This window comes from Schistocerca nitens, chromosome 1, assembly GCF_023898315.1.
Source record: "Schistocerca nitens isolate TAMUIC-IGC-003100 chromosome 1, iqSchNite1.1, whole genome shotgun sequence".
Taxonomy (NCBI): domain Eukaryota; kingdom Metazoa; phylum Arthropoda; class Insecta; order Orthoptera; family Acrididae; genus Schistocerca; species Schistocerca nitens.
The window spans coordinates 1038842526-1038860844 of record NC_064614.1 but is presented as its reverse complement, the minus strand read 5'-3'; the positions used below and the strand labels follow the sequence as shown (position 1 = coordinate 1038860844).

General features: G+C 43.8%; 1 protein-coding gene across 2 annotated transcripts in view; it reads left to right on the top strand.

Moving 5' to 3' along the window:
• The window catches only part of LOC126196938 (ATP-dependent DNA helicase Q4), a 139816-nt gene that overhangs the window by 21857 nt on the left and 99640 nt on the right, over nt 1–18319 (top strand). For both annotated transcript variants that reach the window (XM_049934600.1, XM_049934601.1), the window contains one exon: nt 11077–11212. In XM_049934600.1, the coding sequence (XP_049790557.1) occupies nt 11077–11212 (136 nt within the window). The remainder of the gene's footprint in view (nt 1–11076; nt 11213–18319) is intronic.

Sequence of the window (18319 nt, the reverse complement as noted above, 5' to 3'; positions counted from 1 at the left end):
GTGAGGCGAGGTGCTTCTTACTCGTCTTCGCATAGGCCATAGCCCTATGACACATGGGTTCTTACTCCAGTGAGAGGACTCTCCAATGTGTGGTGCTTGTGGAGTGCAGATCAGGTGCGCCACATTTTATTGGACTGCATTTTATTTTCTGACCAGCAGACTGCGGTGGATTTGTTGGCGGATCTGCTATCTACATCTACATGGATACTCTGCAAATCGTATTTAAGTGTCTGGCAGAGGGTTCATCGAACCACCTTCACAATTCTCTATTATTCGAATCTCGTATAGCGTGCAGAAAGAACGAATACCTATATCTTTCTGTACGAGCTCCGATTTCCCTTATTTTATCATGGAGATTGTTTCTCCCTGTGTAGGTAGGTGTCAACAAAATATTTTCGCATTCGGAATAGAAATTTGGTGATTTGGAAACTCCATCACAACGATCTGAGAGGTTATAGAGGCCAATCAGCACAGTGAAAAGCTCAAAGGGGTGACATGGCCAATGGGAGGTGGGAAGGGAACAAGAGAATCAACGGGAAGTGGTTGCTAATGCAAAGGCTATCAAGTAGCAACCAGTGTAATGAAGGCAGAAGGGGAGAAGAAGTGAGTGAAAGATCAATGCTGAGAAAGCGCCATAAGTGGCCATGGTCCACAAAAAACTGGTCTATGAAGATATCCCAATTAGATGAAAAAGCATTGCCCCACAAGGGGTGATGGAATTAAAATTCCCAAAGAGGAGGAAGGGAGGGGGTGTTGCTGAAGGAGAACAGTTAGGGCAGCAGCCTTAGGTGGCCTATCAGGAGAGAGAGAAGACTGCAAACTGTGACTGTAGAGTCCAAATGGACCCACACAGCAACTGTGACACAAAGGGGGATCCATCTACGAAGATGAGTGCCTGAGGTGAGAGCAAGTTTCAGTGAGATCTGGAACAGAGAAAGAGAGGGCAACCTCGTGGTGCACAGGCTGTGGGTCCCACAGCCAATATGTGGCAACATGCCTCTGGCCTGGAAGAAGCCAGAGGGAGGGGTCCCGGGATGCGTACCCATCACCAGCAGGCACTGAAGATGGGGGACACTTCTCTGGTCCGGTAAAGTGAGAAACACCCAGAAGGGAAGGCACAGGATCAACAGGGAAGGGGGAGAGGAGAGTGGGATTGGGATAAAGGAGAGGAAGGAGAGGAAAGGACGTAACAGAGGCAAAGTTAGATGTCTTAGACACAGGGTGAAGACAGTCTATTTCTGACGGGTCATCTCCACATTTGTTTGTTTTCATAAGTGGAAGGGCACTGATGATTTTGCTGTTGGGCACCAATCTGACACACACACACACACACACACACACGGCGGGGATATAGAACTGATGCTGGAGTTGGCTGCTGATCATGGTCTGTTGTCTGGACCCATACTGGTACTGAGTGGTATTGGGGGTGCAGTAGGATCCCTTTCCATGGGGAACCGTCTCCAACACTGCTGAAGCTGGGAATGTGTTCTTCCAGGTGTCTAAAGTTGTATTGTGATGGCCCCAGTGATGGTGATCGTTCTCTCAATGTGCGAGCTGCGGTGTGGACGTAGAAGGACAGGGTGTATACGACCCTGGACAACCGGGAGATCCGGGAAAAACCTGGGATTTTTTTCATCCGGGAGAAAACCGGGAAAAACCCGGGCATTGTTTACAATTCCGGGAATTTTTCATTGTTTTAGTTTTCAGTTAAATTTTTGTGATTTTGAGTGGTAAGAACCAATATTCTTACAAAGGATATTACTGTACCTCGCCACTGCAGAATAACACTGCAGCAACGAAACATGAACGAGAGAGAAAAAAGAAAAAAAGAAAAATAAACTTAAGTTGCAAAGGAAATGCGCCGTATACAACAACAAAACACAGTGCTCATGCAAGCGTCTGCTAACAGCAAAATGTGTCAAAGGCTTTTGGAAGACTATGCAATGCTTCATAACAACAAATTGCCTCCAATGAGCATGACGACACAACTGTTTGAATTAGATTCCTTTGAGCAGTTGCGGGCGGGCTCTTGTGCATGCTCAGTTGAGTTGTGTATGAGGAGTACCTTCTTCCGCTTCTGGTTACGGAAGTGTGGCTTGGCGCCACTACCTAATATTGCCCCGGTTCGGAAATATCTTAGATCCGGGCCTGATGCAGAGAGCAGTCGGAGTTGTGGTGGGGAGGTGGATTGTCTTCACGTGACCTGTGTTTACGTTCAGTGATTTTGTTGTTTCCTCTTCATTTATTGCTCTCACGTTAAATGATAAAATGGATTTTTGTGACCGGGAGATATCAAATGAATTAAAATACGTTCGCTTAATTACATATGGCTAAAATATGTTATTAGTTTCAGATTTTATTTCCACCTTTCTGACAGTTAAACATTAATCGCCCTGCAGTACAATGAAGTTACCTTTGTCGATTTGCTAAAGAGATTTGGCTTTTATTAATCTTTTCTGCTGAGGCAGTCAGTTTATTTGAAATGAACTGTTTAACTTCACACTGTTGGCTGGTTTCAACTATTCGCTGATTTCAAGTGTACGTATGAAATTATGCCATAATAAAGAACCAAACATGAGATAATACAATACTGGTACTCCAAAAAAGTTTACATCCGAATCTGGACATATGAATGCGCACTTTAAGCAGAATTGTGCATTTTAGTATGGTTCACAAAATTCTTGAAGCATCCTTTGATGTCTTGTTTCTTTTATGACATAATGTAAGATCTTTTAATGTTTTACATGTATGAACATATGGCCTTCCTGCGTCATCGTGCGGTGACGACTCTGTTATCTGGTACTCTCTTGCAACTGCTGAAACGAACCTATTTCTAACAGGTAGCGGGAAAATATTGCGAATGGTGGTTTGAAAAGCGTTACATACATTAAAAGCAAATTTCCTTTTACGTAAGATGAGCTATGTGCGAGAATGTACGATGAATTTCTTAAATAACAAAGCATTTGCCCCTCATTTAAAAATCAACTCTTTGAGGTCGGCCATTTATAAGAATTTAGAGCTCAGAAGGTCACACATTTACATCATTATTAAAAATTTTACTGGCACATTTGTGTGGTGTATCTTAAAGTGTATCACGTGCAGAAAAGATCAACATTATATGTAGAAGCTTAGCTTCTCTTCCAGCTTATTAATCTTGGAGACCAATATTATATGTGAATGCTACGTATATTAATTTAAACCATTAACTTTTCTTATTTGTGTTTTGTTACTTAAGAGTGATCTTGCTATTGACTGACTATATCACGTGCCCTTTGCTGTCAGTTGGCGAGATCACGTGACATGAGTTATGAGTGGCTTACAAAAGCGCATCACAATCTCGATTTCAATGCTTCGAAAAGTAACATGCGGTATTTGGTGGAATTCAAATTTATACCTTCGTAATACGAAAATATGCATTAAACATATTGGTAGGACATGTTCTGAGGCATCAAGGGGTCACCAATTTAGTACTGGAGGGCAGCGTGGAGGGTAAAAATCGTAGAGGGAGACCAAGAGATGAATACACTAAGCAGATTCAGAAGGATGTAGGTTGCAGTAGGTACTGGGAGATGAAGAAGCCTGCACAGGATAGAGTAGCATGGAGAGCTGCATCAAACCAGTCTCTGGACTGAAGACCACAAAAAAAAAAAAATAAATAAATAAATAAATTGCTGCACATCAAAGGTCTTTCTAAACGTCCCCCCCCCCCCCCCCCCCCCCCCGTGTTTTGTTTTCTAAAGTGGCGGTAAATTCTACATTGCTATATAAAACCATAAACATTCAAAGGATTGATGAGTTTTACAGTGCCAAGGAATAGTATACGGTCACTTAACATGGAAAAAGTGTATTTTCGCCCAGGAGAAAGTGCATTTTTAACCGGGAAACCGGGAAAAATTCGGGAATTTTTTTTCCTTGTCCACTTAGACACCCTGAAGGAGTAGTTGCTAGTCATTCTGGAGCATCGAAACTCTTGGCAATTTTCTGCCTTGCCAGACAGTCCTTGCTGTGGCTGGATGGTGCCCACAGGGATTGCTCTTGATTGGTGTGAGCAATATCAGAGTGGACACTTTGTGTATGAAACGTATTAAGCTACAAAAAACTGACACGTTTTTCTGTGGCCTTGTCTTTAGTTGGGAATAGATCATTTCATGCTGCTTCTTATGGCCCTGTGGACTTCCCTTCCCTGGCTACACCCTCTGAGGAGTCCCAGACTCGCTGGCTTGAGGTGAAACCCTTTCCCAACTGCCTGGTCTGCACCAGAACTGACGGGGACACTTCAACTGCCACCGAGCTGTTATTTTTTATGGAAACTATTGAAGGCAAGTTTGGTGAAGTTAGACTCTCAGAGTAACATGCGGCCAAGGTTATTGTTGATTAAAACTATTTCTGCCACCCAGTCTACAGCCCTACATGCCTCTGACCATCCTGGTGACATACTGCTGTTCATTACTCCTCACCAGTCTCTGAATATGGTTCAGGGAGTCGTTTTTCATTGGGATGTCATCTTTCAAACTGATGGGGAACTCTGGGCCAATGAGCAGCAGAGGGGCTTTCATTGTCTTTGCATGTTCAGAAATTCCATATAGACAATAACATTGATACTGGCGCTTTTATTTTGGTGTTTGAGGGGGTGCCCACCCAGAGGAGGTCAAGATGTGAAGTGAAGCCATATGTCCCACCACCAATGAGGTGTTTGTGATTTGTGCACTTCTTTCTGCTGTATAGTGGACCCTCTGTGGTGAACGTGGACACTCACTCCACAAGAGGAGCCTCTGTATTCTGCTGCCCATGTGCCTTAATTATTATGACAATCACTCTCCACACTCGCCAGATTACCCGGTTTATCAGAAGGAAAAGAACACTGAGACCCGTCAGAAATAGACTGTCTTCACCCTGTGTCTAAGACATCTAACTTTGCCTCTGTTACGTCCTTTCCTCTCCTTCCTCTCCTTTATCCCAATCCCACTCTCCTCTCCCCCTTCCCCGTTGATCCTGTGCCTTCCCTTCTGGGTGTTTCTCACTTTACCGGACCAGAGAAGTGTCCCCCATCTTCAGTGCCTGCTGGTGATGGGTATGCATCCCGGGACCCCTCCCTCTGGCTTCATCCAGGCCAGAGGCATGTTGCCACATATTGGCTGTGGGACCCACAGCCTGTGCACCCCGAGGTTGCCCTCTCTTTCTCTGTTCCAGATCTCACTGAAACTTGCTCTCACCTCAGGCACTCATCTTCGTAGATGGATCCCCCTTTGTGTCACAGTTGCTGTGTGGGTCCATTTGGACTCTACAGTCACAGTTTGCAGTCTTCTCTCTCTCCTGATAGGCCACCTAAGGCTGCTGCCCTAACTGTTCTCCTTCAGCAACACCCCCTCCCTTCCTCCTCTTTGGGAATTTTAATTCCATCACCCCTTGTGGGGCAATGCTTTTTCATCTAATTGGGGTATCTTCATAGACCAGTTTTTTGTGGACCATGACCGCTTATGGCGCTTTCTCAGCATTGATCTTTCACTCACTTCTTCTGCCTTCATTACACTGGTTGCCACTTGATAGCCTTTGCATTAGCAACCACTTCCCGTTGATTCTCTTGTTCCCTCCCCGCCTCCCATTGGCCATGTCACCCCTTTGAGCTTTTCACTGTGCTGATTGGCCTCTATAACCTCTCAGATCGTGTTTACGCACTCTCTGTCAGGTTGTATTGATGAAGTCATCGGTGAAGTGTCTGATACGATTATTCACACCACCAGCATTGCAGTCCCCACTTGAATGGCCTCTTTCACTGCTGGTTTGTCCTGTGGTGGAGCACGGCCATTGCTAATAAAACATTATCAGGTTCCAAGCCGCTTCAAGTGGTTTACTGCCCATGAGCTTTCGGCAGAGATCTCCTCTGCCATTGTCAAGTGGATGACTGTCGTGTGGTTGTCATTGCCGTGCTTATATAGCCGCGCCGTCACTCGTGACATCACTGCTGCTCGGTCCCGCACCTTATATGGTAATGTTTTGGCCGTGTGATCGCCGGGCCTGCTTCAACTCCCTCAACAGCGGATCCCATGCTGTACTCAGCTGCAATCCACTGTCTCTATTGAAGGTGTTGTCAGAAATTCTAATCTCTATGGCCTCATTTATCATGATATCCCAGAAGCCATTAGTCCGTTCAATAATATACATCTCATTGAATGCAATTCGGTGTCCGTTTTCAAGAGCATATTCTGCCACAGCTGACTTTCAGGATAGCGCAGACAGTAACACCTTTCATTTTCTATGCAGCGCTGTTCAATAGTGCGAACAGTCCGGCCGACATAGAACTGCCCACATCCACAGGGTATCTTGTAAATTCCTTGTAATTCGAAGACATCGCTTTGGACATGGCTCCTGCAAAGCCAAGCTGTTTTTATCGCTATGTCGATGATACCTTCATCATTTGGCCACATGGACAAGAAAAGTTAGAAGAGTCCTGGAACACCTCAACAACATCCACGACCACATCAACTTCACAATGGAAGCAGAGAAGGAGGGTTCCCTGCCATTCTTGGATGTGCTTGTCTGCCATAAACCCAATGGGTCTCTGGGTCATAGCGTTTACTGCAAGCCCACCCACACGAATCGGTATCTGCACGCCACCAGCTTTCATCACCCAGCACAGAAAGTCAGTTCTGCAGACCTTAGTACATCGAGCTGGAACCGTCTCAGACGCTGAAAACTTGCTGAGAGAATTGAGCCACTTACGCAAAGTTTTTAAGGAAAACGGTTGCAACGATAAACAGATCTCACAAGCAGTGTCATCCAAGCCTCAAAGGAAGAAGACCTCTGAAGAAGACGGCAAGCAGGTTGCGTTCTTACCATTTTGTGGTTCGACAACAGGGAAAATTAGTCGGCTCCTGAAGAGGCATAAAATAGACACAATCTTCAGGCCTCTGGCAAAGATCCGGCAATTAATTAAATCTGTGAAATGCTGTGTAGGCCTCAGAACGCCAGGAATTTACAAGATACCGTGCGGCTGTGGGCAGTTCTATGTTGGCCATACTGTTCACACTATTGAACAGCGCAGCATAGAACATGAAAGGTGTTACTGTCTGTGCTATACCGAAAAGTCAGCTGTAGCAGAACATGCTCTGAAAAACGAACACCAAATTGCATTCGATGAGACGTCTATTATTAAATGGACTAATGGACTGCCTACATATCCTACCTCCCACATGTTTGCCGTGACCCTTCCGGGAGTCAATTACTGGCTTCACATCAAATTCTTTTTCACTCAGTTGTTGGCCAACTTATGGGTGCGGCACTCCCCTGTCTAATAAACTGTGTGTGATTAAGGGCACTCCCACCATGTGATGTTCTTCCCTCAGCCTCTTCTGGCAGGAATCTGCCATCATGCACTGTCTTCGTATTGTGCACACCAGGTTGAACCATGGTTTTTTTCTCTGTAATGAGCCGCACCACCCTTTGTGGGGCCTCTCTCACAGTGATCCATATTTTACTGGACTGCTCCTGCCTTTTGGTCCTTCACACTAAATGTACCCTCCAACTCTCCTTGTACCAGATGTTAGCTGATGACCCTCACATGGTTACATCTCCCCTTGGTTTTCTTTGTGAGGAGTGTGCCCCCGTATCACTGTAGTCTGTATTATGAGGCCAGGAACTGGGTCAGGATCCCAGTCTTGGGTGTGACTGACAGCTTCTGCAACTTACGGGTGTGGACAAATCACTTGGCTGGTTGGTACAGTGCTGTCATCAGGTGCATTATGCTTTTCTGAAAGCAGAAATACTGAAACGTACCAGATAAAAATTGAGATCAGTTGTCCAATATTTGTGGGTCTGGAACTTCTTCAGTGGCCAGTAGTTCCTGCAGGGGCATTTACAGTTACCCGTTGACATTTGAACTATATAACAAAGCTTGGAAAATTAATCTATGATGATGAGAGACATCTCCCCGGGGAAGGAGTTGATGAAGTCCACATGGTCTTGTTCCCATGGGCATTGCAGAGCTGGTTAGGCACTGAGCCATTGCAAAGTTGCTGATAGAGTCAACATGCATATCTTGCATGAGGTGGATACCCTATCGAATGTCCTGCATGATGGTGGGCCGGTAGGCATGCCACCTTGTGCCTTCATGCTTGTCATTTCTCAGTGGTCAGCATGCAGGAACTATATGACACACTGATGCAGTGGCAGGAGAGTGACCACATGGCAGTTGTCATCGTCTGATGTCATCCCCCCCTCCCCCCCCCCCAAACAAAAACCCCCACCTCACTGTACCATCTGGGTACAGGGGTAGGGGAAAATATGTGCAGAGTTCTGGAAAAGAATGGGGTAGGAGTCATTCTGGCCAACCTTGGTAAACATATTTTGTAGCTTGTTTGAGGGTAGGAGCCTTAGCTGATTCCTTTAAGATTACAGATGCAGTGGCAGGTAACTATTGGAGGGATTTTTGACAGTGTTTCTCGAGAGCCAGATGTGAGATCCGGTCCTGTAGCTAGTGTGGATAGGACATCGGCATTAGCATGTGTTGTCATCAGACAGTGAGTTGAATATCTGCTGAGAAGGGTAAGATGTTTTGATGGATATTAGGTTGTCAGAAAAGAAGCAAACTTCTAGATACTTTTTAACTTGTGTAAAGCCTCCTGGCGCTGCTGTGACTGTTCATATTTTGCACCTGTCTTGAGTAGATGTGTTGGGCAGCATTTGGTATAAACTTTGTTTAGTAATTTATTTTGGTGGGAAATAAATGGAGGAGTTAAATTTGTAGGCACTTGGATTTTTTCTGTGGCTTCCACATGTTGCTGAGTCGGTTGTAGTTCTTTACAACTCAGTATTTTGCCAAAGTACTTCATTTGATCTTGAAAGAATTCATACTTTTATAGGCTGTACCTCAATCCATTTTGTTTTAGTGCATGGAACAGCAGATGCAAGTTCGCTAAATACTGCTCTCTCGTAGTGCAGCTTACTAAAAGGTCATCTAGATAACTGACTGAATTATCTGCTCCAAAAACTATTGGAAAATCACTGGTGCACTAGCAATTATAAAACGCAATCTGGTTTATCTGTACAATCTAAATGAAGTGTTGCTAATCATAAATTGGTGCTAATTTTAAATAAGCTTCAGACAGATCAATTTTACAGAAGTACTGTCTGTGGGTGATAGTCTTGACATGAGCCCTTCTGTTCGTGTAATCTGATAGACTTCACTTTCTGAGTCTTCATTTATAATTGATTTAAAATCATTAAAGACACTTACGGAGCCACGTGATTTTCATAGCACTGCCTGGTGTTGTCCATTGACTGGAAGTGATGGGCGTGAGGATGTCTTGTTGCAGTAGGTGGTCTGATTTGGACTTGAGATCATCTCACAGTCCTACTGACACTGGGCTAGTTCCTAAGTAGTGACATGCTGCAGAAAACTTGAGCTGAATGTGATTCCATCCGAACAGGCCTTGGGAAGCCCAGTGGTACCAACCGAACACTGTGTCATCCTCAGCCAACAGGCTTAGAGAGTGAACTACAGTGTGTTAACTGTAAGACGGCAGAGTTGTGAGGGGAGTGCGGGGAGAGGAGGAAGCAAGCATTGGCTGGCGAGCGGAGGGGAGTGGACCCTTTTGGGGGGACGGAGGGGGGCGGGCGGAGACAAGGCACGCCTACCAGTTGAAGTGCTGGCACTACAAATTGCGCATCATGCTTACACGAAAGCAGACGAAAGGCTTCTTCTAACCGTAGGCCTACCGGTAGGGGTTGTTGGCGACTCCCGAGATGGGCCAGCAACTGCCTCTTCACTCATTTTGATAATGTTTAGCACAAATGCACAATAAAAACACGCAGAACAGTACAGCGCAAAACAATAACGAAGCAGACGACAGTGGCTACCTTGTACAACACAGTCAACTGCGTAATGTTGGCAGCAGTCGAAACTGCGTGCCTACCGAAGCCTCCCGATGTTTACAGACTTTTACCGATTCAGGACTAGGGAGAGGTCTGCCATCTAAAAGTTTACACACTGTATGGATTTTAGACAAATATAAACACTCACTTTTATTGAGAGGACATAATTTTTGTAGAAGACATAGTATTTGAGGGGTAGTAGCAGAAGAGCATTCAGTTTAGCAACATTGATTATGCTGCCCACTGCGAAGTGGAACTGCATACATTTGTAGCATGAGTTTCAGTCTTAGTCTTTTCTATTGCGTGATCGGTGGTGGTGGTGGTGGTGGTGGTGGTAGTGGTGCTGCTGCTGCTGCTGCTGCTGCTGTTCCAGAATTTGCTTTTGTAGCTCTACTTACCTTGTCTAATATTACATTTGAAGTTTCAGCTGTTGTTGCTGTTCTCCGTGTCATGCCTGGTGTTACTTTTGAAGTTGCAGCTGTTGCGTTTGTTGTTCTTCTTTTTGTGCTTGTGTTAGATTTGAACTTGTAGCCATTGCTGCCACAAGCCCATGTATTCTGGATCCATGATAACTGAACTTAGTCTCTAGTCCTCACAAACACTCTAAGTTTGAGTCCTCATCACCAATATTACACCTGCTACAGTGCAGCACACTCTTTATTATACAGAAAGTATGGATACACTGAATTCATTTGATAGTTCACAAGTCCAGTCCCCACTTGGTCATTGTAAATTCTAAAACACACCAAGAGAACAATCCAGACAGTAAAGACATCTGTCAGTAATCCGTTGATCAGCAATCCAAAAGTTAGTACAATTGAAATACAGTAAACAGTCAGGTCATGCAGGAATGGCGTAAGTGAAGTAGAGATTTTAGCAAATCACAATTAAAAGTGTCTTGCAGCAACCTGGTGCCAAGTTTTATCTCCGCCTTGACGTCAGCAGCCAGGCTCTTGTGATGTTCCACTGATAGCTCTTACTGGGCTGCCAGAGGGCTTTTTAACAGTGAACACTGCAGGGTATCAACCTTGCTATTGAAGGCCAGAGATACAGCAAATACCTCATAGTTCTTTATAATTTTTGTTTTGTTTTGTTTTTCCGTGTGTTTCTTTGGAGGAGGGAGGGCCTTTCATATTCCTGTCCTTAAAGGTCTGCAGCAAATGGTATCTTGATGGACAATTTTAATTATGCTTTCATCTCTTACAGGATGGGCAGATAAGTGATGGGAATCCAGCTGGTAATTTGCCACCTGCTGTTGTAGAAGAGCTAAGCTTATTTAATAATGTAAATTCGTGTACTGTGCCTCCTTTGTATGATTTGAAAGAAGATGGAACTGTAGTTGGTAAGTATTTGTTATTGTATTTGTTTTGTTTGTATATCATAATATGTTGCTAGTCTGAAGACTTGTTTGATGCAGCTCTCCACACTAGTAAATTTTTTGCAGGTTTTTTCATATCTGTATGGCTATTCCACTCCACATCAGCTTACTGTATTCAAACCTCACCCTCTATGTACAACTTTAACCCCATATGTCTCTGTTACCAACTGAACTGTTTCTTGATGATGCTCAATTTGTGTCCTTTCACCATATTTCTTATCTTAGTGAAGCCATCCCATAAATTTCTTTTATCTTCAGTTTGTTTCAACATATTTTCATTTGGCACTTGGCCTACCAGTGTGATCTTCATAATTTTTCTGTAGCACCACATTTCGAAAGATTCTATGCTGTAGTTTTCTATATATTTTATTTATGTACTATTCATGCAGAAATTGTTTCACAATGAAACAGGGTTTATGGCATTAATACAACGAAAATAAACAGCTCCGCTATACGTACATACAGGATATATAAGTATGTTTATGAGGATAGAGTAGGTGGCCTACCATGACCACATTTGTCTGAAATAATAAACCAAAACAAAGGTGGCCAGAGTAAACTCACTCCTTCTGAGTATGAAGTCAGTGCTGTGTCGTCCGAACAAGACACAGCCAGGGAAAAAGCACCACAGGCACAAAGATGCTAGCTGCCCCAGTGCCATGGATTCGCCACTTGCAGAAGTTCCAAGAGTGCTAAGGGCGGCACTGAGAATGAAGATATTGACTTCTCTTCGACCAATAGCTGGCCGAGTACAATCCGCTAATGACCGAACGACAACGGACAGTAGCCTATTTGGAAGATAGAACAACAACTCCTGCCTATTTGGTTATAGATCATCGCCCAGGGCTGACTTAGACAGGGAACGTCGTTTAGTGAACTCCTGGAAGTGAACAGACAGTAGTTGTTGTAGATTGCATTTGCTATGTACTGTGAAGTTTACATATGATTATTTGCATTTAACCATTGAGGGCTTTTTTTGTGTTATATTGCATGCAGTGTTGCAGACTAAATCATTCAACTAGTCACAAAGATAAGTAAAGCCTTTTAACTCATTTATGTGACTTTGTTGCTAATTTGTTAAAGTGTTGTAGAACCTTTGTTCTTCTGTCCTGTTACATGACCCTGGTGATAGTGGCAGGAAGAAGTTATCTTAGCAGTGTACTGCACCAGAAGCCGTTTCACGAACTCACAATCTCAGCCTACCATAACAACAGTGCCAGCTCGGCCTCCACAGCACTAGTGATGAGGTCTTTCTCAAAACTGGCGATGAGGGTTTACAAAAGTCAATGGTTTAACAACTGCGTTGCCTCATTTTGTTGGTTCCTACTGTACAATGTTCTCTTAGTCAAGATGTTTTGCACCAAATATCCTAAAATAAAAACATAATTTTGCACTATACCAATGCAATAAAATAAAACCATAGTTTTGGACTGTACCAATGCACGCACCTAGGACACTTCTACTTCTATATATACATCCATACTCCGCAAGCCACCTGACGGTGTGTGACGGATGGTACCTTGAGTACCTCTATCGATTCTCCCTTCTATTCCAGTCTCGTATTGTTCGTGGAAAGAAAGATTGTCGGTATGCCTCTGTGTGGGCTTTAATCTCTCTTGATTTTATCCTCATGGTCTCTTCACAAGATACACGTAGGAGGGAGCAATACAGGTTGGTCCATTGATTGTGACCGAGCCAAATATCTCACGAAATAAATGTCAAATGAAAAAACTACAAAGAACGAAACTTGTCTAGCTTGAAGGGGGAAACCAGATCGCTGCGGTTGGCTCACTAGATGGCGCTGCCATAGGTCAAACGGATATCAGCAGCGTTTTTTAAAAATAGGAACCCCCATTTTTTATTACATATTCGTGTCGTACGTAAAGTAATACGAATGTTTTAGTTGGACCACTTTTTTCGCTTTTTGATAGATGTCAATGTAATAGTCACAAACGTATGGCTCACAATTTTAGATGAACAGTTTGTAACAGGTAGGTTTTTTAAAATTAAAATGCAGAACGTAGGTATGTTTGAACATTTTATTTCGCTTGTTCCAATGTGATACATGTATCTTTGTGAACTTATCATTTCGGAGAACGCATGCTGTTACAGCGTGATTACCTGTAAATACCACAATAATGCAATAAATGCTCAAAACGATGTCTGTCAACCTCAATGCATTTGGCAATACGTGTAACGACATTCCTCCCAACAGCAAGTAGTTCGCCTTCCGTAATGTTCGCACATGCATTGACAATGCGCTGACGCATGTTGTCAGGCATTGTCGGTGGATCGTGAAAGCAAATATCCTTCAACTTCCCCACAAAAAGAAATCTGGGGACGTCAGATCCGGTGAACATGCCGGCCATGGTATGGTGCTTCGACGACCAATCCACCTGTCATGAATTATGCTATTCAATACACCTTCAACCGCACACGAGCTATGTGCCGGACATCCATCATGTTGGGAGTCCATCGCTGTTCTGTCATGCAGTGAAACATCTTGTAGTGACATCGGTAGAACATTACGTAGGAAATCAGCATACATTGCTACATTTAGATTGCCATCGATAAAATGGGAGCCAATTATCCTTCCTCCCATAATGCCGCACCATACATTAACCCGCCAAGGTCGCTGATGTTCCATTTGTCGCAGCCATCATGGATTTTCCGTTATCCAATAGGGAATATTATGCTGGTTTATGTTACCGCAGTTGCTGAATGATGCTTCATCGCTAAATAGAACGCATGCAAAAAATCTGTCATCGTCCTGTAATTTCTCTTGGCCCAGTGGCAGAACTGTACACGACGTTCAAAGTCATTGCCATGCAATTCCCGGTGTATAGAAATATGGTACGGGTGCAATCGATGTTGTAGCATTCTCAGCACCGACGTTTTTGAGATTTCCAATTTTCGTGCAATTTGTCAGCTACTGATGTGCGGATTAGCCGCGACAGCAGCTAAAACACCTACTTGGGCATCATCATTTGTTGCAGATCGTGGTTGACATTTCACATGTGGCTGAACACTTCCTGTTTCCATAAATAACGGAACTATCTGGCGAACGGTCTGGACACTTGGATGATGTCGGCCAGGGTACCAAGCAGCATACATGGCACACGCCCGTTGTGCATTTTGATCACAATAGCCATACATAAACATGATATCGACCTTTTCCGCAATTGGTAAATGGTCCGTTTTAACACGGGTAATGTGTCACCAAGCAAATACCGTCCACACTGGCGGATGTTACGTGATACCACATACTCAAATGTTTGTGACTATTACACCGCCATCTATCACAAAGTGAAAAAGTGGTCCAACTAAAAGATTCATATGTATTTATGTACTACGCGAATATGTAATAAAAAATGGGGGTTCCTATTTAAAAAAACGCAGTTGATATCTGTTTGACCTATGGCAGCACCATCTAACCGGCCAACCATAGCGCCGTCTGGTTTCCCACCTCAAGCTAGACGAGTTTTTTCATTTGATGCGTATTTCGTGAGATATTTGGCCCGGTCACTGTCAATGGACCACTCTGTATACTGCTTGTTCCTCGGTGAAGGTATGTTCTCGAAACTTCAACAAAAGCCCGTACCGAGCTACTGAGAGTCTCTCTTGCAGAGTCTTCCACTGGAGTTTATCTATCATCTCCATAACGCTTTCACAATTACTAAATGATCCTGTAACGAAGTGCGCTGCTCTCCATTGGATCTGCTCTATCTCTTCTATCAACCCTATCTGGTATTGATCCCATACTGATGAGCAGTATTCAAGCAGTGGGGGAACAAGTGTACTGTAACCTACTTCCTTTGTTTTCAGACTGCATTTCCTTAGGATTCATCCAATGAATCTCAGACTGGCGTCTGCTTTACTGACGATTAATTTTATATGGTCATTCTATTTTGAATCACTCCTAGTGCCTACTCCCAGATAATTTATGGAATTAACTGCTTCCAGTTGCTGACCTGCTATATTGTAGCTAAATGATAAAGGATCTTTCTCTCCATTTATTCGCAGCACATTACACTTGTCTACATTGATATTCAGTTGCCATTCCCTGCACCATGCGTCAATTCGTTGCAGATCCTCCTGCATTTCAGTACAGTTTTCCATTTTTACAACCTCTTGATATACTGCAGCATCATCCGCAAAATGCCTCAGTGAACTTCCGATGTTACCGACACGGTAATTTATATGTATTGTGAATAACAATGGTACTATGACTCCCCTGCGGCACACCTGAAATCATCCTTACTTCGGAAGACTTCTCTCCATTGAGAATGACATGCTGTGTTCTGTTATCTATGAACTCTTCAATCCGATCACACAATTTGTCTGATAGTCCATATGCTCTTACTTTGTTCATTAAACCATTAAACAACTGTGGGGAACTGTATCAAATGCCTTGCGGAAGTCAAGAAACACGGCATCTACCTGCGAACCCGTGTCTATGGCCCTCTGAGTCTCGTGGACGAATAGCGCGAGCTGGGTTTCACACAATCGTCTTTTTCGAAACACATGCTTATTCCTACAGAGTAGATTTCTGGTCTCCAGAAAAGTCATTATACTCGAACATAATAGGTGTTCCAAAATTCTACAACTGATTGCTGTTAGAGATATAGATCTATAGTTCTGCACATCTGTTTGACGTCCCTTCTTGAAAACGGGGATGATCTGTGCCTTTTTCCAGTCTCTTGGAACGCTACGCTCTTCTAGAGACCTACGGTACACTGCTGCAAGAAGGGGGGCAAGTTCCTTTGCGTACTCTGTGTAAAATCGAACTGGTATCCATCAGTCCAACGGCCTTTCCTCTTTTGAGCAATTTTAATTGTTTCTCTATCCCTCTGTCATCTATTTCGATATCTACCATTTTGTCATCTGTGCGACAATCTAGAGAAGGAACTACAGTGCAGTCTTCCTCTGTGAAACGGCTCTGGAAAAAGACATTTAGTATTTCGGCCTGTAGTTTGTCATCCTCTGTTTCAGTACCATTTGTGTCTGGACATTTTGTTTTGATCCACCTACTGCTTTGACATAAGACCAAAGTTTCTTAGGATTTCCTGCCAAGTCAGTACATAGAACTTTACTTTCGAATTCATTGAACGCCTCTCGCATAGCCCTCCTCACACTACATTTCACTTCGTGTAATTTTTTTTTGTCTGCAAGGCTTTGGCTATGTTTATGTTTGCTGTGAAGTTCCCTTTGCTTCCGTAGTAGTTGATACTATTGCACTTTTTATCGCTATAAACACGCCTCCCCCTTCACTGTCCAGCCTGTGTCTGCAGTATACATTCCAATCTGAGTTCAGAATTTCATTACTGTTTACATCTAGTTTCAGCCAACTTTCCGTCCCTAGTACTATAAGGGCATTGTGACTATAGTTTCTATAGATGCTCCTGCAGTGTACTATTACCACATTAATATTGTCATTCCCTGTTGCTTGTTGCCTACTGCTACCTTGTCGTGTCTCAGGAGGCGTCTTGTCGGGCCTAGGGAGTTAATTCTGTAACCTAAAAAGCCACATCTGCATTCCACATGTACTCCGCTACCCTCGTAGCTGCTTCCTGTGTGTAGTGCACGCCTGACCTATTCAGGGGGACCCTACATTTGACAGATTTGCACCCCAGATCCCCGCAGAATCATCTGAGCCTCTGGTTTATGCCTTCCACTCGGCTCCAAACCAGAGGACCGTGATCGGTTCTGGGAACGACACTACAAATACTTAGCTCAGATTCCACCCTGCGAGCGAGGCTTTCCGCCTTCACCAACTCCGCCAACTGCCTGTATGAACTGAGGATGGCCTGTGAACCCAGACGGCAGGAGTCATTGGAGCCGACATGAGCAACAATTTGTGCCGACGTGAGCAACAATTTGCAGTCGGGTGCACCTAGTGCTCTCTATTGCTGCCGTCAGGGCTTCCTCCACATCTCGGATGAAACTCCCCGGCAAGCAGACAGAGTGAACACTGGCCTTCTTCCCCGACCTTTCCGCTATTGCTGCTGACTCCGGGATCATGAACATGCATCTCCCCATGTCCTTCCTCCAGTCCATGTGGAAAACAGATTCATCATCCCTCATGGTGAGTGAGATATTGAACTTCAGAATGGCAAGAAATTACCATCATACACATTTGCTTGTAAATTACATATAGTAATATGAACCATGGACCTCACGGTTGGTGGTGAGGCTTGCATGCCTCAGCGATATAGACAGCTGTACCGCAGATGCAACCACAACGGAGGAGTATCTGTTGATAGGCCAGACAAACGTGTGGTTCCTGAAGAGGGGCAGTAGCCTTATCAGTAGTTGCAGGGGCAACAGTCTGGATGATTGACTGATCCAGACTGTGTATATACGTGGAAGAGGCCTAAGAGACACTGGGAGGTTTCAGATAGATTATATAATGGTAAGACAGAGATTTAGGAACCAGGTTTTAAATTGTAAGACATTTCCAGGGGCAGATGTGTACTCTGGTCGCAATCTGTTGGTTATGAGCTGTAGATTAAAACTGAAGGAACTACAAAAAGATTGGAATTTGAGGAGATGGGACCTGGATAAACTGAAAGAACCAGAGTGGATAAACTGAAAGAACCAGAGGTTGTAGAGTTTCAGAGAGAGCATTGGGGAACAGTAGACAAATATTGGGAAAAGAAATACACTGGAAGAAGAATGGGTAGCCTTGAGAGATGAAATAGTGAAGGCAGCAGAGGATCAAGTAGGTAAAGAGACGAGGACTAGTAGAAATCCTTGGGTAACAGAAGAGACATTGATTTTAATTGATGAAATGGGAGAACATAAAGATGCAGTAAATGAAACGGGCAAAAAGGATTACAAACTTCTCAAAAATGCTATTGACAGAAAGTGCAAAATGGGTAAGCGGGGATGGCTGAAGGACAAATGTAACGACGTAGAAGCATGTATCACTAGGGGTAAGATAGATACTGCATACAGGAAAATTAAACAGACCTTTGGAGAAAAGAGAACCACCTGTATGAATATCAAGAGTTCAGATGGAAAACCAGTTCTAAGCAAAGAAGGGAAAGCGGAAAGGTGGAAGGCGTACAT